Source organism: Aplysia californica, unplaced genomic scaffold (assembly GCF_000002075.1).
Source record: "Aplysia californica isolate F4 #8 unplaced genomic scaffold, AplCal3.0 scaffold00080, whole genome shotgun sequence".
Lineage (NCBI taxonomy): Eukaryota > Metazoa > Mollusca > Gastropoda > Aplysiida > Aplysiidae > Aplysia > Aplysia californica.
Window position 1 is genome coordinate 118,397 of NW_004797350.1, and position 22,933 is coordinate 141,329.

The 22,933-nt window shown below is 39.6% G+C and overlaps 1 protein-coding gene across 1 annotated transcript in view; it reads left to right on the plus strand.

Moving 5' to 3' along the window:
- LOC101848648 overlaps positions 1 to 18,284 on the plus strand; it is a 57,433-nt gene extending 39,149 nt beyond the window's left edge. The window contains exons 32-46 of the mRNA XM_013080257.2: positions 1,096 to 1,220; positions 3,539 to 3,722; positions 4,994 to 5,123; positions 5,886 to 6,094; positions 6,753 to 6,939; positions 7,954 to 8,070; positions 8,675 to 8,800; positions 9,708 to 9,848; positions 10,750 to 10,983; positions 11,570 to 11,665; positions 12,524 to 12,700; positions 13,584 to 13,784; positions 15,603 to 15,779; positions 17,077 to 17,321; positions 18,102 to 18,284. Coding sequence (XP_012935711.2) covers positions 1,096 to 1,220; positions 3,539 to 3,722; positions 4,994 to 5,123; positions 5,886 to 6,094; positions 6,753 to 6,939; positions 7,954 to 8,070; positions 8,675 to 8,800; positions 9,708 to 9,848; positions 10,750 to 10,983; positions 11,570 to 11,665; positions 12,524 to 12,700; positions 13,584 to 13,784; positions 15,603 to 15,779; positions 17,077 to 17,321; positions 18,102 to 18,170 — 2,418 coding nt within the window. The 3' untranslated portion in view covers positions 18,171 to 18,284. The remainder of the gene's footprint in view (positions 1 to 1,095; positions 1,221 to 3,538; positions 3,723 to 4,993; positions 5,124 to 5,885; positions 6,095 to 6,752; positions 6,940 to 7,953; positions 8,071 to 8,674; positions 8,801 to 9,707; positions 9,849 to 10,749; positions 10,984 to 11,569; positions 11,666 to 12,523; positions 12,701 to 13,583; positions 13,785 to 15,602; positions 15,780 to 17,076; positions 17,322 to 18,101) is intronic.
- Positions 18,285 to 22,933: the final 4,649 nt, after the last annotated feature.

The window sequence follows — 22,933 nt, forward strand, 5'->3', positions numbered from 1 at the left end:
TATATATATATACCCACACATATACATACATACACACATACGTACTTACATACATACAAACTCACGACGATCTACAGCTTGGATGGATTCTGTCTAATCGAAATATGATGAAAACTAAAATGCTTTTAGTTTCTTTTTAAATATTTCTAGATTTTCTGCTTCTCTGATAGTTTTTTGGGGGCATTCCAAACAAGTGGGGCAAAATATGAAAAAGAGCCTTTGCCATATGATTTGTAATTTATTTTAGGTTTAACAAGGGTTGTTTTGTCTATTGATGATCTGAGCGTTCCAGGTGGTACATAGGCTGATAAAAACTGTTTTAGGTAGTCAGATGATAAATCATGTAAGCACTTGTAGCAAGTTAAACAGATTTTATATATGATACGCTTTTTCACCGGGAGCCAGTGTAGTTCATTTAAAATAGGAATCACATGATCATGCTTTAGTTTCTTAGTAATTATTTTGGCAGCAATATTGTGTACTCTTTGTAGTTCCCACATGGGAATAGAACTCATGTTTTGGAGATGTGCCTAACCTCTACACCACAGACACTGGTAGACCTGAAAATGTGCCCACATTATTATTGCCATTTCAATTTCTAGGTAAACCCTCACTTGTTGGAGAGGCTGAAAGAGACATTCTTTGAAACTAGTTTGAAACAAATGTTTTACCCCTAACTGATTTTCTTTGTTGCATTTTGTCTGTTTCTCTGTGTGCTCAGCTGTCCTATTCTGTCTACCTCTGTCTATCTCTCTTTGTCCACCCTTCCGTCTGTCGCTATCTCTTTCGCACTCACTCATTCTCTCCCTTTTCTTTTCCCTCTCCCTACTATCTTTTTTCTGTCTGCCTGTCTGTTTGTCTGTCTGTCTGTCACTCTCTGTCTCTCTTTCTGTCTCTGTCTCTTTCTCCCTCTATCTCTCTCTATCTCTCTTTCTCTTTCTCTCTCTTTCCCTCTCTTTCTCTCTTTCTCTCTCCCGTTCTCTTCTCTGTTCTCTTCTGAGCCCCCTTTCCCCCTTTTATATTTCGTAAATTGTGTTTTTCATGTGCATATTAAATTAATTGAGAGATGAATCAAGATCTGACTTTTCCATTTAGATTGAGCTGCCCGATCCTATGATCGAGATGATGTGTGGAGTCTGTACCACCGAACCAGAAGTCTACGGAGAGAAGATCTATCTGACCCCGTCCCAAATGGAGGAAGTTTCTCTAGGCACCCCCTTGTATGTAAATGGCCGTCTAAGCCATTTCTTTATATAAACCCAAGAAGCTTAGCAGTCACCCCCACCCCCTGTACAGAAACGAAACATTTTGTTTTTTAGTTCGGTATGTGTCTTTTCCTTAAAATAGAAAATTCAGTGCTCAGAGCTTCAATCTTTATAATATGGCAACCACACGTGTATGTAGATACAGCGAAAATTGTCCAAAACGGCCTCCCAATGTTGAGGAGAAAAGCGGTTGTCTTCGACAAGTGGATATCTTATACAAAGTCATTATGATATCAAAGAACGCCAAGGGGAAAGTGTGAAATGGTCATTTGTGCAGGTGATTACCTTGGACAGGTGGCTGTCAAAGCTGGTTCGACTGCAGTTGTAACACAAGAATGGTAACACTGATTGTGAGATGATTTTTTTTTTGCACTGGTTTGACATGTCGAGGAAGTATGACATTGAAAATGAACAAATGAGTATGACAAGAAAATGTATCACAACGGGGGAAAATCAAGCGCTCGTCAGTTTTTGGGCTTGAGGAGTTTTTGGTACCATCTGAAAGCTCATTCATTAGCTTTGCTTTCAATGAAAAAGTATACCCAACTATCGTAAATGGAAGTCGAGATATTTGCGATTGAACGAGGTGGGGTCACCTGGTTTCAGTAGTAAAATAAGCGAGAAAATGTTTGCCAAAGTTTGGTAACTTCAATAGCTTGAGAGTCTTTGGAAACTTTTTAAAAATCGTATTATGTGCCTTTAACTGTTTTCCTACCACGCCAAAATCCACCACTGGTCCAGGGCTTTTCCTTTACCTTTTTTACGCCACTTCCCCACCAAAAATGTGTCAAAACATCTAACTAAACACACTCAAACCATGTCACGTGGCCCATTTAACTGAAGGTTAAAAAATCATCTATCAGATGGAGGTACAATATTGAAGATTTATTTCAATTATGTTAGTTTGGGGTTTCTAAAAATGATTATGTAATATCGAAGATGTCATATGAAATCAACAATTTTCCGGCTTTGAAAGGCTATATAACAAAAAAAAAAAGTACAACAACAGCATCATTCAAACTTCCTGGGTAGGTTGCCCCCCCCCCCCCCCCCCCCCCCCAGTAATGCCAAGAAATGCTGAAAGTTAAAGTTATGTATGTGTACCTATTATTATAGAAGTGAAAATATGAGATACTGAAATCAGGGGAGCACTTTTTTTTCCTTTTTACGTTTCAAAGGGGACAGAAAAAAGCGCTGTAATGACAAAACAATCGTCTGTCAGTGCTAGATCTATATTTCCTTCCATATCAGCTAACAGGAAGTCTATTCTATTATATTGAAAACGTGGATCGGCCGAGAATTTCGTGCCTTTTGTTTACTGAACTGAAATAGATAGTGAGCCCCTCGAGCCGTATTTTGCCGCTCTCGGTCTACCGAGGCCACGTCTGCGAGCCGCAACTCACCGTAGGAAAAGTGTTAATCAACGTTTTTCCGTAAAGCTTACTTGGAAATGTGTTTTTGTGTGGATATAAAAGGTGTTAGGCCAAAAAAACAAAAACTCAATCTAAATTGCCTAAAAGGTAGAACAATTATTGTTTCTTTGATTTCATTATTTTGAGGAGCGCCTGATTTCACCATGATGCCTCACACATGTCTTATGAAACTGCCGGTGAGATTAACAATTTGTGATAAAGCCTTACAGAAGTAGACATAATGTGTTCAATGTAACCAGTCACAGTCATTACTGCTACTTTGTTTCTAGCTACTTTACAATGTCTGACTCTCTATAAAAGAACATTCTGAGGTTGACCTTTTCTACCAGAGGTTGATATTATTAAGATACAAAATGGGACCTCTTTTAACTATGAAGTATTTTGGAACAGGTCATGTCATTACATCAGAGAAGCACATTAAATTATAATACATAGGAATACTGTCTGAGCCTAGTAGCTGGTTAGTCATGACGTTTTAAAAAAGTAAATATAAAAATGTTTTAAATTTTAAAAAAACCCTTAAATTCAAGCATGTTTTAGCATTCCAATGAACTCTGAGTTCTGCTTTAAAAAATAAAGCCAAGTTTACAAGATGTTGTATGGTTAGGAGAAGTGGTATCTTTTAACCCTGAAATTTTGTGTCTACCTCTGGGGTTGTATTTTTTAAGGTGTTTTTTTGCCTGCAGTTCTACTCTTTCCTGCTCTAATTTTCATTTGGATGTGTCCTCTTTCCAAACATTGATAAGTTGTTTGAACAAATGAGAATGTCCTATTGAAAAAATTGCACTTGCCGTCCCCCCCCCCCCCCCCATTTCAATTTTGTTTTCATTTCCCTCTCAGATGTACTCCACATGTGCCACCGCCACCACCAACCACAACTACAACAACCACCACGACTACCACAACCACAGTAGCGACAACCACTACAACCACAACCACAACCACTCCTGCACCTATTGACCCATGCTCACCAGAGAAAAGGAATGTGTGTAACCTTCTGAAAGAGTACTGCGGGTATACTTTGGTAAGCTCCCCTTCTTTTTAAAGATTTTCATACTATCATTGGCCCGGTGGGTGTTTAGATGAGAGTTGGGGACAGCGAGAGATGCTTGAAGGGAAAGGAGGATTTTGTTTGATCTAGCTATATTTGAAAATATAGAATAAACTTTACAGACTAATCAGTTTGTCTCAGACATCTTCTCTTAACAGCAAGTTACAGTAAGCTTGACTTTTTGTGTCAGCTTATGGTGGTGTTTGGAGATCAGTTTTTCCTTTGACCGAATGTCAAAATTTTGTCGTAAATTGTTTCAAAAAATATGTGTCATGACGTGGTAGAATCAGGCGCTGGTTAGTTTTTGGACATCTGGAGTTATTGGTAATAATAATAATAATAATAATAATAATAATAATAATAATAATAATAATAATAGATAGCATTTGTATAGCGCATATCCCCGCTCAGCAGCAGGCTCTATGTGCTTTACACTATATTATTACCCCAGCAGACCATAGAACACTCCGAAACATTCTCAGCTTCCCGGGAAGCATACAGTGCAAGCAGCCGATTAAGCGCTCTTACACTAACAAACTGACAAGATCTTTCGCTGTCTATAGCCGGGTACCCATTACCACCTGGGTGAAATGAGGAAAATTCGTGTAAAGTGCCTTTCCCAAGGACACAACGTCGGGCCCTTGACGGGATTCGAACCCACGACCTTACGGTTGCGAGTCCGAGTATCATCTCAAATGTTGTTCATTTGACTACCTTTTGATGAAAAAAAGACATGCCTATCTTTAATAAAAGTCAAAATCTTTGCTATTGAAGGAGGTCAGGATCATCTGGTTTCTGGGGTCAAATTAGCGAGAAAATGGCCGCAAAAGTTTAGTGATTTTCAAAGCTTAAGAGCCCTTGGAAACTGAACATTTACATTTGTTGTGCCTTTAATCAATGTTTTTCAATAACATCCGCACAGAAATGTGTTTTTAATTGGACTTAAAAGGTGTTGAGTCAACAAACAAAAAAAAACTGGGAAAAAATTGATAAAAACTGGAGAAAAAAATGCTGATATCTTCGATTTCATTTATTTTTACAAGCGTCTGATTTCACCACAATGCCTCACATATAACAACAATTGTTCCAGTCATGATGGACTCAGCTTTCTGAAAAATGTTTAACAAAAGGGAATGACCTTTGTTATCATAATATGATTTTTTGAAGAAAAACTTAATATATAAGTATCTACTGTACATCTTTTCAATTCACTGAGAAAAATTCCTGCTCATTATGTGTTTCAGGAAGTGTGTGAGACATATCTGTGCATAGCAGCTCCAAATATATGCGAGTATTTGGCTGAGGTAGAGATTCCATCTTGTACGAACTCATATGAATTGCAACAGCTGGGGGAACAAAGCGAATGTGATGAGTGTAAGTCAACTATCTTATGGCTGAAACTGTAATCAACAGCTTTGCGATAATAATAATAATAATAATAATAATAATTGTATTTAAATATATATGGCACAAATCCACACTTTAGAGCATGCTCTGTTTACTTTACAATTATTATTACCACAGTAGATCCTGAAACTCTTAAACATTTTCAGTTTCCCAGGTAGCATACAGCGCAAGCTGTGGACTACGCTCTTTAATCCCTTTGCCATAACCCCAGTCCTGAGTTTTGTTGCAATGAGACTTGCCCCAAAACTTACTCGCAATAATAAGGTTTAAATTATAAACTGGCGAATAACATCAACTCCGGAGTTGTAACTGAAAAAAATTGTATCTTTGGTTCTCTCTTTTTGCTAGGAGGGAGATCAGGGACATACTATTGTTTGTTTATGTTGTCACTTCCATGAGACTTCAAAGACATTGAGATAAAAATCGTATTAACATAACATCGCACTCAAATGTGAGTTCCAAGAAGACAATACTCTCTCTCTCTTTTCTATATCTTCCTTTGTTTTTCACTCTCTTCGTGTTAGTCTATTGCTCTTTATGGTCATTCATTTACTTTGTGGATTTTAACCATATGTATTCTCAATGTTTTTTCAAGATACTATGCTATGACAGTGTATGACTCTGAACTAAAAATGTTCTCAATGTTTCTTCAAGCTCCTATATTACAGTGTATGGGTCTGATCAAAAATACCACTAAAATGTCTTTCTTTCACCATCTTCCTCTGCTAGTATGCGGACCCCAGATGCGGTTCAGATACACACTTGTAACAGAGCAACCAACCTGTACTCAGCCGGATTCCGCCCCAATTGAGGGAGAAGATGCGTTGGATGACTATGCATTTGGCTGTGTGTGTAAACAAGGGTTTGTCTTGAGCGGTGGCCTGTGTACCCGTATTGAGGAGTGTGGCTGCGTAATGCCTGATGGTGTTTATAAACTTGTGAGTAAGCTAATACCTGGTGCACATTACAGGTCGGGTTAATGTGGTGGCTTCGGTGCACGCTACGAATTGACCCCTCCCCTGATGTGTCATATATGTCCAGCATTAATAAAAAACTTCAACCGGTGCATGGGGTTATAGTACACTTACGTTACGTTTATAACACAGCCATTTCTTTCCATAACGGCCTCAAGTGTCGATTGTCGCATATTGCAGTTGGAGTGTGTTGTTCTGGCTGATAAGATAAGATAAGATAAGATAAGATAAGATAAGATAAGATACATCTTTATTGTCCAGATCCTGGCACATTGGTTTGGTGTTCCACCACGAGTACACACACACACACACACGCGCACACACACACACACACGCACGCACGCACACACACACACACACACACACACACACACACACACACACACACAAACACAAACACACACACACATGTACACACGTGCACGCACATGCACACACAAGTAGGCTTACAATCACATACATAATATAAATGAGCAGCAACATAAACAATAATAATCGTAAGCTAGATACACACTCAGTGTTATTTTGATGCATGCTCTAAGGTGATAGGAGTTAAAGTCATAATGTTGAAAACTGTTCATCATTTCCCTTCTTGCATTTACAATTATGTTTGTGTTCATAGCCTGGGGATGTATGGAGAAGTGAGAACTGCAGCATGATCTACACGTGTCTTGGTGGGAACGAGATGAGAAAGGAAGAGTCCCCATGCGGCCCAAACACGGTGTGTGTGCAGACTGAAAAGGAACTAACTTGTCAATGTCAAGAGGGATTCTTCGGCAACCCCATCATGCCGGAAGGATGTGAAGAGGGTAGAACAAGTCATTCGTTGTTTTATAGCTTTTAAGCGTAATAATAACATGTTTTTATGCAAAATGCAGTGCCTCATATGACATTATGCAGTTGCGAGAACCATAAAAGCTTAAGACTAGAAACAGTGCTGTAACTAGTGCTTGTCATACACTGAAGTATACTGTAGTTTTCAACGTTTTCATTAGATAATGGTTCAAAGTCAGTGGCTGTGGGTGGAGCTTAAAGATGAGCATCAAAATGTGGGAGGGGCTTAAAGATGAGGGTAAGTTGAGTGCAAAGGTAAGATTTCCAGAGTTTGAAGTATTTTGTGTATGTATCAGTACATGTGTTTATATATATATATGGCGTCGGTGGCCTAGTGGTTACGCTACCGGACTCGTAATCGTGACGTTGCGGGTTCGGGGGTCCGAGCCGCGGGCCTGACGTTGTGTCCTCGGGAAAGGCACTTTACACGAATTTTCCTCTCTCAGACAAGAAAAGCTATGTTAGTCTTCCATCTCTTTTTTCTACCTTCAATTTGCTCACCTTAAGCCATGTACTCAAAGTCGAACTTATTTGATTGATGATGCTTGTGTTTTGGCGGGAGGTATTGGTAATCCAGCTAAAAATCTCCTCCACTTCTTCTCCCTGTAACATTTCAGGTCTTGGTGTTTACCAAAAAAGCCTCTGGGTAGTATAGTCCTCTCGAGGCTACTCTAGAGTTTGATATCGTATATTTTATACAATTCCCACGTTGAAGTTTATGGCATTTTCCCCCTTGAAATGTAAGTCCCCAAAAACCTAAACACTATTTTTTTCCTTTTTGCAGCTGATGATACTTTCAAACATATGTTCTAATACATGCTATAGTGTAAAATATAATAACAGAATATGTTTATATTGCATCTTTCTCTGCTTGGGGGGAAATAAACGCTCTATACCTCCTTGAATTGTGTGGTTTTTTTTACTCTAAGCCTTCTTGTTTTCTCAGCCACGTTTGTAGTACTTTTCAAAAATGCTGCTTTATTTCTCAGGTACAACACCTCCGGATGGTTCTAAGACATGCTACACCTATGTCAACGTTGATGGCTCTAAGGAGGAGCGGTGTAACTGCAGCATGGGATTCATCTCTAGCTGCAACGATTGCGAAGGTGAGCATCTGTTTGTGTTCCCCATCGTGTTTCTGTTATTGAAATCTCCTCGGCATTAGAAAGTTAACGTTGCCTGTAAAATATTGTTTAGTTTTTTTTCTTCTTGAAACATAAGTCTCAAAAAACTTAAACCATTTTTGTTAGTGGTGTTTTTAAGTCCCAAAAGTCTTAACAGTTTCAAGATCTGTAGTGTTAGTACTTTTGCACCATTGCAGTCATCATCACTCTGTCAGATCTTGTTTTTGACTCTTATGTGGCTTATTTTTGTTGCAAGTGCCAACTTATTAAAACTAAACATAAAACTAAAGAAACGTATTTCGCTGAGAATTAGAAATCTAATCTATTGTTTAAGAAAAAGTCGGAAAAGAAATCATGCCTTAGTGCGTATAAAATCTTAATAGTACAGTTTCTTTTTTTTAAAATGGATATTGCATGGGTCTGTGGAATTGTTTGTTTTAAATCATGAGACAAGATAGATGATATTGCGACATCTTTATCACCTTCTCTTTTTTTTTTTTTTACCTCTTTTCCTCTTTTGCTTACTTTGTCTATCTTTATTAGATGCTCTTTTCATATTTAAGTATACAGCATATCTTTTCCCCAGATATCGATGAGTGCAAACTTGGCCTTCACGACTGCGAGTTGGGCAAAGAGAATTGTGTGAATATACCTGGCGGTTTTGAATGCGTCTGTGCTGATGGCTTCAAGGAGGTGGGAGAAGAGTGTGTTGGTAAGGAGCTTTACTTCTGTAGTGCAAGAATATGTTGACACCGCTGCCTTGTTTGTGAGTGGTTGTACTTGTGTACTTACGTGTTTTTTCCTGTTTTAAATGAAAATAGTATGCGCAGGCTAACAGACAGACACACACATACACATGTGCATGCGCACTCACACACGCACACACACAAATTGTACACACACATACATACATTCAGTCTCACTGACACATGCACACACATACACACATTTTGACACTTTGTGATGCATACATATGAAAACAATATAATACATAATATCTGTGTGTGTAGGTTATGAATTTTTATTTAATTTCTAGGAAGCTGATTTTAAAATTAAAGACCTACGGTATATATGGAATCCTTTGCACATTTCGATGGTCAAGTAAAACTTCAAGCCAATTTTATTCTCTAGTGCTGAAGATAATATTCTAAATTATCTTTGAGCTCTGCCCGCTGAGTTTAATGTGACTGGTGTGTACCTCGGTTCCTTTATGTTAATTACTAGATTTGCTCTATGGTATGGTGAGGCATGCGTTCGGTGCACTGGAACGTGTGAAAATAGAGCTCTCTAAACCATGCTGTCAAGTCTGTAGGGCTAAGGTCATTAGGCCTGTACAGAAATGTGATTGGGTGGTTTGCGGATATTCTGGTCTAGTTTGCTCTTTCTTTCCTATCAAACATCTACCGTCCTCATCTCTCCTCCTTCTTTATTGAGTTTGATACACTCTTGTAACAGCTCTAATCCGCGGCACTCTTAGGACCTTATTGTTTTGCAAGTGCCGTAAAACTGTTGCTAAAACTGAACACCCTCCCTTCCCCCTCTCCGAAATGTTAAAGATTCAAACTGAGAGAATCGCGTTGTCCTCACTCTTTTACAGCAGTTTGGTTGTTTCCTTGCAGATATTGATGAATGCAGCCAGAATCCCAAACCCTGCGGAGATCACGCTGGATGTGTCAACAAAGATGGAACTTTTGAGTGCAGGTGTTGCACAGGATACTTTCTTAACCAAGAGACAAATGAGTGTGAACGTGATAAAATTGGTAAGAAGACTTCGAACTACGATAGTTTTATGCAGCTATTATTTGGTACCCACATTGCTGAAATTAACAGCTCTTGGTCCTCCTTTTTGTTTTGTGTCTTTAATCGTTTGTCTCAACTTTTTGGTTTGCTCAAGTTTCAAAATGTCAATGAAAATACAGATATGTGGACGCAAAAATGGTAGTACCTCATTACTAGTAGAAAATGTATTTGGAGTGGAAAACGGCAGGCAATAATGAAGTTGATAAGTATGTTTATGTGATGACCGTCATGCTGACACAACAAATATTCTTTATCGTTGTCATCTTCATCATGTCTATATCATCATCATCATAATCAGCAGCAGCAAAAGTGTGTTGTTTGCAACTGAGTTTGTCACTGCCTTGGTTTCATCCGGTACTAAAAAGTTGATATAGATGTACCGGGACTTATAAGCCTCATGTACCATGTTAACTGCGTCATCGATCTCCACTCTAAAATTCATCGACCTTCTGCTAGCATCGGTATATTAAAGGATTTTCTTATTATCAGATTTAATTAAATAGGCCTACAATACTTGTAATTTTTACTCTCTTAGGGCTAATACAATACTTGTAATTAATTTTTACTCTCTTGGGGTTTTGTATGCTTGCTAAATCCTAGAGTGAACTATTGTTTTGTATTGTAACTCTGTTTCATGTAGAGGAGCCTATATGTTTAAAAAATGTTTAAATCGTTAAAAAAATCGAGGAATTTCAGTTGGAGACTGAATTTAATATTTTATGATCTGATACTGAGAAAAATTCGGTTTCAAAATGTCTCTGTGTATTTAGAATGTGCTTTATTTTATGAGAATTTTAATCTACTTTCTTTAACAAACATATATTTAATAAAACTATTTTTCTTCTCGGGAACTTCTTGCAGCCATCCCAACCCTTCCGGAGAATGCACAATGCTGTGCTGTGTGCAACATCCCAATGATCTGTCGTGATGTGACGAGTGAGCCGTCTCCACTTTGTTACACTCTGTCCACTGGCCAGCAAATGACCTTTTCCAGTGGGCTGGTTCTGTTCCAGGTCTTGTGCATTAGCAACCTGGAGTTTGATCCCACCAAAGTTAGGAAAGGCCCGTGTACTGACAAGACGCCCGTTATTACAAGTAAGTGTGGTTTGTCCAGAATAGTTAGATTAATATACACATTTATTAACGAGATAAGATTATTGTACTTTAGATAGTACTGGGGGTTTTCCATATCTCGGTTGCAGGCAGTTTGGTTTACTTTTACAACTCAAACAAAAACACACAAAGGGTGTATTTTGTTGCTTAATCCCTCAATTGGCATCCAAGACTTGTAACTTATACCATTGTTATATGTGCTTATGGGTACTCTTTACTTTCTTGATAAATCATTACAAATACCATTTGTGACCAGGGTGATTTGAAAAAATTGGTTTTTGTGAAGCTACTACAGTGATTTAGCATTATAATCATTTGGATATCAAAGAACAAGTTCAAGCATATTACACTGTAAACAATAGTTTTACTGGTTCACATCTTTCCCTAGCTGTATGTCTAGCTGAGGTAGGAAACCCTAGAAAAGGGACATTGTATTGAACTTGTCAAGGTTTTATAGAAGTTTTGTAATACATACAAATTACTTAAGCTTACAAAGTAGACTTACATTCTACTTGAACGTTAAATGAAGGAGATTTTGAGTCCTGTTTATGTTCTCAATTTTTCTCAGCTGGCATAGGAAACACCCGTCAGCCACTGCCCGGCAACTGTGATGACCCTGCCCTGGGAGACGCTTTGCCACCTCCTCCACCAGAACTGGCTACAGGTGGTCTTCATGTCTCCTTTAACTTCTTTCAGGCTGTCAGTGTGCCTCTACTTAAAAAAAAAAGTTTTTGTATAGCAAATTAACTTTTCTTTGTGCAGTATAATGTGATTCTACTGTGTGTATGTAGCATCTAAGCTTTGAGGTCTATAGATATGTAAGGATTCAGAAACAGAATGGGTGTTTCTTGATTCCCTCCTGGTTAGTAAGGCAGATTCCAGTGCTTAGTTTGCATTGGGATGAAGTTGGATGAAATAGCCTACTTTGGTTGTCTTTCCTGAGAATCCTGCTCTGTTCAGATTTCAGCCCATTCCCTTTAATTGCAGGTGTTCCTCCCTTTGTTATATTTTAATCTTTGCTTAAGTTGTCTAAAACATCCAATGCATCATACACCTGTATATATTTGAGGTTTGACAGTGATGGAAGACATCTTACGCAAACCTTCCTTCTTTTCCTTAACGCTTTCGTTCTGTCCTTGAATGTGTTTGTAGACACTTTATAAAAGTCTTCATATCTTACCCATCCTTTATCACTCCACCCTTGAAGTGGGTGGTTGGCAGGAGCTCTGATATGGTTTGTTCCTTCTTTCCTATTAAACAACTATCGTCTTTATGTCTCCTCCTCCTTTTTTACTCTCTTGTAATAATACCTCTAATCTTTGGCCCTCATATGACCTGATTGTGTTGCAAATGCCGTAAAATGCTTACTAAAACACAAAAAACCCCACTCTTGACCATTCTTGTAGGCTTACAAAAATATTTATTTTATTCATACCCAATGTTATCCCGTTCCTGAGTGTGATGAAAGACGTAATCTGTAATTTCTCCTTTTATCAGCAACTTTTACCATTCCATTCCCCAGGGGAGGTGTGTGGCCCAGCCTATTCCGCGACCCTACAGACGTTCTCGTCCTATGCAGAGATGCTGGTGTATGTGTGCGTTCAGTTTGGAGGCCCACAGAACATGCCCAAGTCAAGCCATATTACGGCTCAGAAAGGAAAATGTGGCCGTGGGCCTGGTGCCCGTCCAGGACCTCGACGTAAGTAATTCCTGCAGTTTGTGCACGTTCATCTCCCATGCTATTTAATTGCTTGCTCACTTTTGCCTGTTGGCATTAGAAAAAAAAACTAGCATATTTTTTAGTTAACCAATATGCACATAACTTTGCATGGCACTCCTGTAAGCCAGTGACCCAGCAAAATGAAAAACAAATCTTGTTAAAGTCATTACAAATTTCTTCCTTTTAAACAATGCCCTTTGGGTACATGTACAAGATCCCTACAATAAATGATTTACAGTAAGCGATCCCACAAATTGCTCATATTGAGACTTCGACACCAAACTGACCCCGAGAACATTTAACAGAACGATTTGTTTTTATCTTGTTTTAACCGTGGTCAGACGAAAACGAAGAAGACACTAACTGTGGGCAAAAAGGACGTCTCAAACACAATGCACTTTGGATAAAGTAGAAGGGAAGACGGGGAATGGAACAAGGCAAGCATACAATCATACTAACTGCATCATTAAAGTGAAATACATCAGAAATGTAATACATTCTGCTTTCGTGCGGGAGTTTATTTATACCCTGCATCACCATAGCATGAAGTTAGACATCCGTTGGTAGAAATGTAGCTACGTTCAAAGAGATTTGCCACTGCAGTTCCTTAATGAGCAAATAACCTATGCTTTAAAAAATCTGGTGGTACTGTTAATTTATTTTACAAAGCAAGTAAAATAATGCAAATGTAATTGTGTTCTCTGCAAAACACACTTCAGTCATTTGAATAGATCTTTTCCCTTTTCATTGAATGGAAAAAACATTGCGTCAGCCTCCTTTCAATGCATTGTGATACTGACTTTTATAGAAAGTTTCAATGTTTTTCTTGTACACTAAACTTTTTTCTGAAACCATGTTGCAGCTGCTGAGCCTCAGTTTGGCAAGTGGACTCTCTATGGGCGCTGCAAGTTCAGCAATTCAGCACTGGGTTGTGGTCCAGGCTATCAGACCAGGACACGTGTGACCATTGCATACCAGGACGGGCGCCTGACACGGCTGACAGAACTGTATGAGGTTCGGGAGAGTCGCCCGTGCTTTGTACCCTGTGTAGACCCTGGAACTGGTAAGCAGGATAGATGTCATTTTTCTTATCTTTAAAGATAAGATATCGTAATACGTTATTGTCTCAGACGGAAATTTTCCTTGGCTTTAGAGAAATGGTAGAGATATATACAAGATTTATGATTTATGCATACACATTTTTTAAAGCTACTTTTTGTAACATGCTGTCATCAACGATACTAATGGAGAAGCTCTACAAGAAGAGAAGGAAATAATAAAGAGATGAGAAGAATATTTTTAAGAACTGCTAAACCCATCAGGAGTACAGGCACAAAACACACAGTGCCCCTTCACCGCCAACTACCCAGAGCACTCAGAACCTACCCTCCTGGAGAGTGAAGTGAGAGAAGCACTGAAGACTATTCCAAAGAACAAGGCAGCTGGAGACGATGGCATCACAACCGAAGCCATCCTTGCATGCGGTGAAACCGGAATACATGGGCTTACAATCATCTTCAAGAAAGCCTGGAAAGGAAGAAAAGTACAAGCAGGCTGACAAAATGCGATAGTTGTTGCCAGTATGGAAGAAAACTGGCAGCAAGAAAGACTGCAACACCTACAGAGGCGGGGAAAATGTATGCAAAGATCCTAAAGCGACACACTGGCGGAAAAGCCAAACATCTTCTCAGTGACGCCCAGTTTGGTTTTAGAAAAGGAAGAGGGTGCACTGATGCAATCTTCGCACTCCGACAACTGTTTGAGAGGTCTTTGGAATACGAGCAAGATCTCCATCTCGTATTTGTGGATCAAGAAAAAGCCTTTGATCGAGTAAACCCTGGAGCAGTGCGACATCAAGGGCTATCTGTGCCAACAGCAGAAGCGCACTCTGCGCTATCAGTGGAACATCGGACTGGTTTCCAGTCTCATCCGGAGCCAGACAGGGCTGCAATCTCCCCTCTCTGCTCTTTGTGATCTACATGGACCAGATTACAAAGGAGGCCAATCCAGACCCAGAGGCACTCAACGAACTCATGTTTGCAGACGACCTGGCTATGATGAACAACAAGACCCAGCTACAGGAGCATATGAACCAACTAAATGCGAGCTTCGAGAAATATGACATGAAGATCAGTATTAGCAAGACCAAAGTCATGACAATTAGCAGGAGACCAGACACATTTGTTACCAGCATCAATGGATCCCAACTAAAACAAAGCATCGAATTCAAATACTTGGGCAGCATTTTCATAGAAAATGGAAAATTAGATCGAGAAATGGAGACTAGATTCCAGAAAGCCAACGCAGTCAGCTATCAACTCGGCCCTCTCATGAAACCTCCCAATATCCCCATGAGCACCAAGGCGAAGCTCATCAACGCCATTTTCCTTCCAACACTCATATATCAGTGCCAGACATGGTCCCTAACAAAAGCCCTAGAGAGGAAACTGGTCACATGCGAGATGAAATGCTTAGGAAGAGCGGTCAACAAAACAAGAAGAGACAAAATAAAATAAAAAAAATGAATTCGTAAGGACACCATAGGAGCAACACCAGTCCTACCGCACATTGAAAAACAAAAGGTCAAGTGGTTCGGACACCTCATGCGGATGCCCTCAAAGCATCCAGCTCTGAGAGCATACACAATTATTCTGGATGGAGAGCCAGAGGAAGACCAAGGCGACGATGGAATGAATATGTGGCAGACACCCTCAGAGCTCACGGGATGTCCCTCCTACAGGCCACTCGACTTGCTCCAGACAGACGCCTGTGTCTCCCCGCGACACCCACCGTACACGCGGAAGAAAAAGGTAAAAATAAAGTAAGTTGTAACATGAATGAAATCCATTTTCAGTTTCAATTTTGAAGTGTTTTGTTTCAGGCGTGCCTGTGGACTGTCCAGAAGTGTCCATGTGCTCCTTCACAGACCCAGTGTGTGGGGCAACAGGCCCAGGTCCCAGTAAGACTTTCTCCAGCGAGTGTGAACTCAACGTGCTCTCCTGTCTGGCTGGGGTGACTCCGATCAAGCTTTATGCCGGAGAATGTGATCCAGATGATGGTCAGTACTCTACTCAAGTTACAGCGGTGCTTGCCAACGTGGGTGGTATTGCCCACTTGTAGATAAATCAATAATTTTTGTGGGCAGTGGAGATTACCCAGGGAGTGAAAAGTGCTAGCCCTATTCTTACTGCTAGACCAGGTCTACAATGCAACAAATAGCTCACAAGGGTTTGGGGCCTGACGGAGAGAGGGCTAATTAATGGCAGGCTTGGAAATAATATGTAGGTTGGCAGCACATCAATTATAGGCTCTTAAATATGGCTAACGTGGGCACTGGTTTTAAAAAGGTTCGCAAGCTCTTGGGTTACAGTGAAAAGTAATGCCTCCGTTAGTTAACCGCGGTATTTCTTAGAAGAGAAACTGTATTATTTAACATTTCTGTAGAATAGTCATGGGCAGAGAACTGAAGAAGTCCACCAACTACTCAAGTTCCAGAATGTTAACAAGGAGGTTCAAACCAGCATAGCCCACAACGTATTGCAGCTTGGGAGTAAGTGAAGTGATAAATAAAGACTAACGATTGTTTCTTTCCAACTGTTATTTTCGCTCTACATTTAAGAAGACTTGTAAGTAAACCATTTTCCTTTTGGTTACATACGGCAGTATTATTTTTACTTGTTGTTTTTGATCCTGCTGTTGTGTGAATGTTTATAATATTTGACTTATGGCTTTTGATGTTTGTAGGTGATTTGTCACCTTTTCTGCTGTACCCAGTATAGGCTATTTTGAATGGAAAGCTCTGGTTTTCCCATTGCTTGGGTATTATGCTGAAAGGAATGTTCCAGCAATACGAACATTTTTAAAGATACTTTACATTGTCTTTTTTTTTTGTCACGTTTCATCCAGCTGCACCACTGCAGTTGCCAATCAGATAGGGTACAAAGTGTTGACAATTCATGCCAAAAGCATCATTCATAGAGTTCTGTTCATTTACTTTCATTGCACCCCCCCCCCTCCAACCACCCCCACACGCCTCCAGTACAGCTTGAGTATAGCTCGAAGTATAATAAATATGAAAAACAATGTATCACCTTATGGCACTTTGAAAAGTATTCTGAAAATCTTTTTTCCCCCCAGTGACATTGCTAAATATCTTCAATAGTTCAGTATGGGTACATTTTAGTATACAAGTTTCAGAGCTGTTGCATGTGAAAGGCAAAGGGAAAGAAAATCAATCACTTCAAAATATCTTTAAAAAACCACCGAAAAATTTCGTCATTACACTGCCATGGTCTCTAAGGTATCTCTGTTTTCCATTTTCTCCAAACTTACTACTTGTGTTTCCAATTGATCAGACGTGCCCGCTAACCGCATGTGTGAGCGAGACGGCCCCATTATGACCAGCGTCAAGTACACGTACGATGACCCCATACAGAAGTGCTACGGTCCGGTGATAGAGATTGGCACCTGTGGCACCTTATTGTGTGAAGGAAGCTCCAAGACTTGCTGCAAGGCAACGGAGAAAGACATGGTTGAGGTCAATGTCAACTGCTACTCCACAGAGGACCTTGGATTCTTCCTGAAATCTTGGAAGCATGTGGTTAGTATCTCCAGTAGAGCAAACATTGAGCCCTAACCTCCGGAGGTTTTCGTGCCCCTCTGCCTGAATTCCTAAGTGATTCATGCCTCTCTTCATAAAATTGTCAGAATCACTTTCCATGTCTCACTCAGAATAGTCTTCATCATTACCAGCATCTTAATCAGAAAGATCTTCAAAATAATAGAGAATATCCTGTGTAGGGAAAACTGTTTTCCATGGGCATTTTGTCCCAGGCGGGCTGGGTTTTTTATTAGGTCCCTCTCACTGATGTACCGGTGGCTAAGCATAGACAATTTTACGTGCCAACAATACACCGGTGGCTAGGGTTCAAAGGATTAACTAAAAATCTGTGGCACAGCCACATTTTCTTTGGTTTAGTCATGTTTTTAGTTTGAAGAGACTGCTCAAATAGCACCAAAAAAAAAAAAAGCTTTGGGGGATTCTATTTGCTTTCAATTTACCTGTTGTGAAATATAGCAAAGACCAGTGCCACTTTTATAGTTTGTAAATTCTGTTACATAGGGTGTTAAGCGTCAGGCAAGAACGAAACATGCTTGTTTATCTTGATTACTTTTTATTCATGATGGTTTGCTCCTTCTTTCCTATAAAAAATCCATCGTCTTTATCTTTCCTTCTGTTTATGTATGTTACTCTCTTGTAACACATCCAGTCTTTGGCACTTATACGACCTTAGTGTGTTGCAAGTGCCGTAAAACTATTTCTAAAGCTAAACTAAAAATTTTCATTCTGAATCTCTCTCACTTGTTTTCTAATCCTCAGTACTACACGGCCACCAAATGTGAATGTCAAGAGGACTCAGGGGAAGAAACTGCTGCAGAACAGCCATGAGTCCACAACTAGGTCGGCTTTAACACTAGTCCGAACAGGAACCTGGATTATATGCAGTTCCTGGGGAAGAAAGTATTAATCAATCTACTAATAAACAACAAGCATGTAAAATGATTTGAGGCCTTTATTATTCTTTCAGTTTATTCGCTTTTTTTTCTAAACTATGCTGTGTTCAGGTTTTGTGTAGTGTTGACTATTATTTGTGAAGCGAATGTCTGCTTTACAAAATGATCTTAAGACTTCGAGTACAAAACTATATCACTGGCCCATACATTTTAGATCTAGGGTTGGATTTTGTTTTTCCTGTTTTTCATTTAGAAGTTGACTTTCCCTCAGGACAAAGCTCCTATTGAGCAGAAAATAGTGAGCTTCGTGTCCAATGAATTCGTAGTGTCTGACATTCGATTTTTGCCAAGTCTTAGAGTTTGGTGACAGCTTCTTAGACAAACGTATGGGATAAGCCTGAATACACTCAATACCGTGAACTTAAAGTACTACATGGTCAACATAAGAAGCACATTTCTGTCTTCTCATGTAATGTCCAGTTTCCAACCTTAGAGACTCATCTAAAAATAAATGTGGAGGGTATAGAAAGACATCTGGGATTTAAATACACCCCTTCTGTTTTTTCGCCATCCTCAACTGTTTTTTGCTGGTCTGCATATGACTAGGTATTAACCTAACCCATACTATGAGTATCATTGCATCATACTCTATAGACGAAAAGGTGCGCAAAGACATATGTGAGGCAGCAGGGTGGAATCAGGCTCTCGTCAATTTTTAGGCATGTAGAGTGATTGGTGTCATCTTAAAGCCGATTTATTTATCTTTATTTGTATGAAAAAAATATCCATTTATCTTGAATACAAGTCAAGATATTTGCGAAAGAAGGAGGTGGGGGGTCACGTGTTTTCAGAGGTAAAATTAGTGAGAAAATGGCCGCCAAAATTAGATATTTCCTTAGCTTAAGAGTCTGTGGTTACTGAAAATTTTCATTTTTGTGCCTTTATTCAACGCCTTTCAGAAAATTCCGCACCGAAATGAGTTCTTTAACAGGCATGAAGGGTGTTGAGCCAAAAAACAAAAATTTGATAAAAATTCACAAACCTGCAGAAAAATGCACGTTTCTTCACTTTGATTATTTTGACGAGAGCCTGATTCCACCACGCTGTCTCACATGTCATCAAGACTGGTTGTAAGACAAACTGCTTGGTGTGCAGTAAGAGTCACACTGCCTCAATTTAAAAAAAGAAACAGCTATTTCATTTTGACCAAGGTCTGTGGTACATGGGTTTGAGGTATACCAGCCATTTTGTTATTTCATATTTGCAAAACGAGGATTCCGTCTTCATATGGAACTGATTTCTGTGAATGCGAGCCTCACAGGATTTTTAAAAAATGGCTTTTCAGGGCGGTGTTCAGCAACTTAAATGTCTTTCCGACTGACTACATGGTACACAGCTTACCATATCAAATCTCTCAATCTCCTTCTCTTCTTCACAGACACTGAAACATACATAGTCACACACTCAGTACAACAACTTTTGAAAAACTCCTTTTTAGGAAAGAAACAAATCAAGAGTCCAACAAAAAGGGTACACCTTTATTGGCAATGGTACATCACCACCAAAAAGACAAAACTTTCGTCTGAGAGATATGGCACTGTAATCAAACAGCCAGGCCAACTCAGTTGTTTCTCTTTGCTCTTTAGGGTTCCCCAAGGCATGCACACTTCCTGGCAGTATAGTGCTGGAGGACCAAAATAAAAAAGAGAAGAATGATCATTATGAAATAGCCAACACTGTATCGTCATACTATTATTTAAAAAATAAGTGGCACAGCATAATAAGTACTTGATGATTCTGAACATTCAACCTTTTGCTCAAAATCGTCCAACCCTTTGTCTTAACCATTTGACGCCTAGTCCTCTGGGCCTAAGGGACCCATGCACCTGAGATTAGGTTGTCGAGCAAGGTTTACATGTACATCTCTTGCAAAGTCGCTCGCTCCGGTTCTTAGGATTACTATAATAATTTCCTCCAGTCTTGACTCCACTTTCAGAAAGTGTTTGGAAATTCACCTTCTTTTTTCCTTCACCATAAAAAATGACTTCATTCAGCCAGGATGAACCATTTATCTAAGTCTGGAGAGCTGCACAAAACTAACGTTGCGTAATGGGTGTGGATGTGCAACAAGTTTACAAACTCTAGTTGAGGAATACATTTCTGGCATAACTCTGTCTCTCTCTCATAATAAGCATGAAATAAAATAAGATTGAAAACAGACATAGGGCATTGCTGTATGTAATGGTTGAGGTGTGGCTGAGCAATCAAAGGAATAAAGTATGGCTTAGCTAAACACGACAAGGTAGGGCTGGGTTAATGAAGACACAAAGTGTTGCTGACCTAACGTAGACAAGGTAAGACTGGGTTAATGAAGACACAATATTGTTGAGCTACTCTGCCAAAAGCTGAAAAAAGCCTTTTAAAAAAAAACAAACTCACAGCACTTTTAAGAAAAAGAAGCTTTTTGTCAGCATAACCATTGTAAAAAGTTGTTCTTACGAAATTTAAATACAAATTTATTTAAAATCCATTCACAGTTTCACAGATTTTTTCCACAAAAGTAGAGTAATTTATCAGACTTTTGATCCAGCCAATAAAAATATTTGGTCCCCAAAATTTTTTAAGGCGTTTTGTCAGCTTACGCCACTAATGAAGATGCAGAGCACGGTTAAACTAATAGAGACACAGGTCGTAGGACCTGGGTATCTCAGAAGACAGGACATGAAGAAATTAAAACTGGACTGATTTTTCACAAATACAGAAAGCTTGGACTTGTAAATTCAGTCAGGTCAAGCCTGAGCTGAGACCAATCATAAGCAGTTTGCGGCGTCCAGCTCTGTGTATCCACCAGGCTAAGTCAAACATTTGTTGTGTCTCAAATTATATTATTTACGACTGTAATTACAATACTGGTGATACCCTATTGAGTGAAAAGAGCATTTTGCACAAAATATTGTGGGATTTTGAAAGAAACTATGTAAAAAGTTACACCCCCTCCCCCTTTCCCGCAAGGACTTGATTTTGCAGATACATATAGTAAACGTTGAGTATCAACTAGTTGAAATATTCAATCTTCATACTGTCAGACCTGCTGCCTGCTAATAACTGGCATGATCAGCAAGCCAACCCTTTCATGGATCCTGGAGAGGAGGGAATAGCAATTTTGGCATTGTACTGCCTGCGACGGTACCTTTTCTCCAACCAGGTAACCTACATACTCACCACATGCTTCCAAGACCTGAGAAACTCCCTGGGATCCTGAGTGCTATAGCAGCTGACGGTGACCTCCATGCTGTCCTTCTCCGTGGCCTTACAGCAGGTTTTGGTGCCGCCGTCACACAGCAGAGACGTGCAGGTGCCTACCTCGACCACAGGCCCGTAGCAGTTTTGTAGGGCGTCACTGTACTCGTATTTGATGCTTGTCTGAACGGGGCCATCTCGTTCACACAGTCGGTTAGCTGGCAAGTCTAGTGGGTAGGGATTTCATTTGTAAGAGGCAATCATTCAGTTGGCAATCGAAGCTAAAGGAGATTAATGCACCCATAGTAAAGTGCAAAAATTACTCGTATTTATGAAAAGATTAGATCAGGAACAGGTATCTTATCTTAATTTTCTCATTTTAAAAAGTTACGTGCAATTTTGCTCCTTCTTGTTTTGTTTTTGCAAATTGTTTTACGGCGCTCGCAACTGCATAAGCTCATATGAGCGCACGGGACACACCTAATATTTTCAGTTGGTAGGAAATTTTGAATTTTGCCCGGGTGGCGGCTGAAGCCTACTCTTATCGATTTTAGACCACCAAGGGATCTTTAACGTGCGCAACTTGCACACAGGCCCTCCGAGATTTTTCGCCCTTGTCCGAGAAGGCTAGGTATAGATCTTCCCTACCAGAAGATCAGGGGTGTGGCAGAAAGACAGCAGTAAGGAGGAGCCAAGGAGTAACAGTAGAAAGGCTGCAGAAAGAGTTAGGAGCCCAGAGGAGGGGGCAAAGGAGGTGAGGGGGTGGGGGGCAGAAAGTGGAAATAAAAGCAGACAACAGAACATTGCTAGAAAGCAGGAAAGGAGGTGAAAGGAGACAATTTTAGAGAAGACAATTTTTTGGTCGCTATCCGGATTCGAACCCGGGACCTTTTGAATGAGAGGCCAACACCTTAACCTCTAGGCCACGAGAGCCCCCTTGCTCCTTCTGAGGTTTTGTTTTTTGTTTTTCAATTTCATGTGACATTTGACCTTTCTGTATCATATTATATTACGTTTGTCACATTTGAACTTGCTATGGTCTGAAGGGAAATACTATAGAATAAATGATACGTTTTAAGGGGGTGTGTAAGAAAGACGAACTAAAAAAGTAAAAGACGAAAACGACATTGTGAAACAGGTCTATTGATTCAATGTCTGTCTTCCCCGATCCTCACTTTTTAAACATGCAAGAGCACACAGAAGAACCAAAATTCAAGAGAACAAAGTTTCAGATGAGATAAGAAATGTTTATGATCGTCCAAAGAAAGGTGTAAATCCAACTGCAACATCATCAACATGTCTCAGCATATGGAATGGATAAAAGACATTTTGGTGAAAGCAGTTAAGGAAAAAAACTTTTAACTGAAATTGACGTCTTGAATTTTGGTTATTTGAACGCCTGAAGAAGCTTAATGTCGTTATCCATATTGATTTTTCCAACTCTGTTCTCTTTTTCTA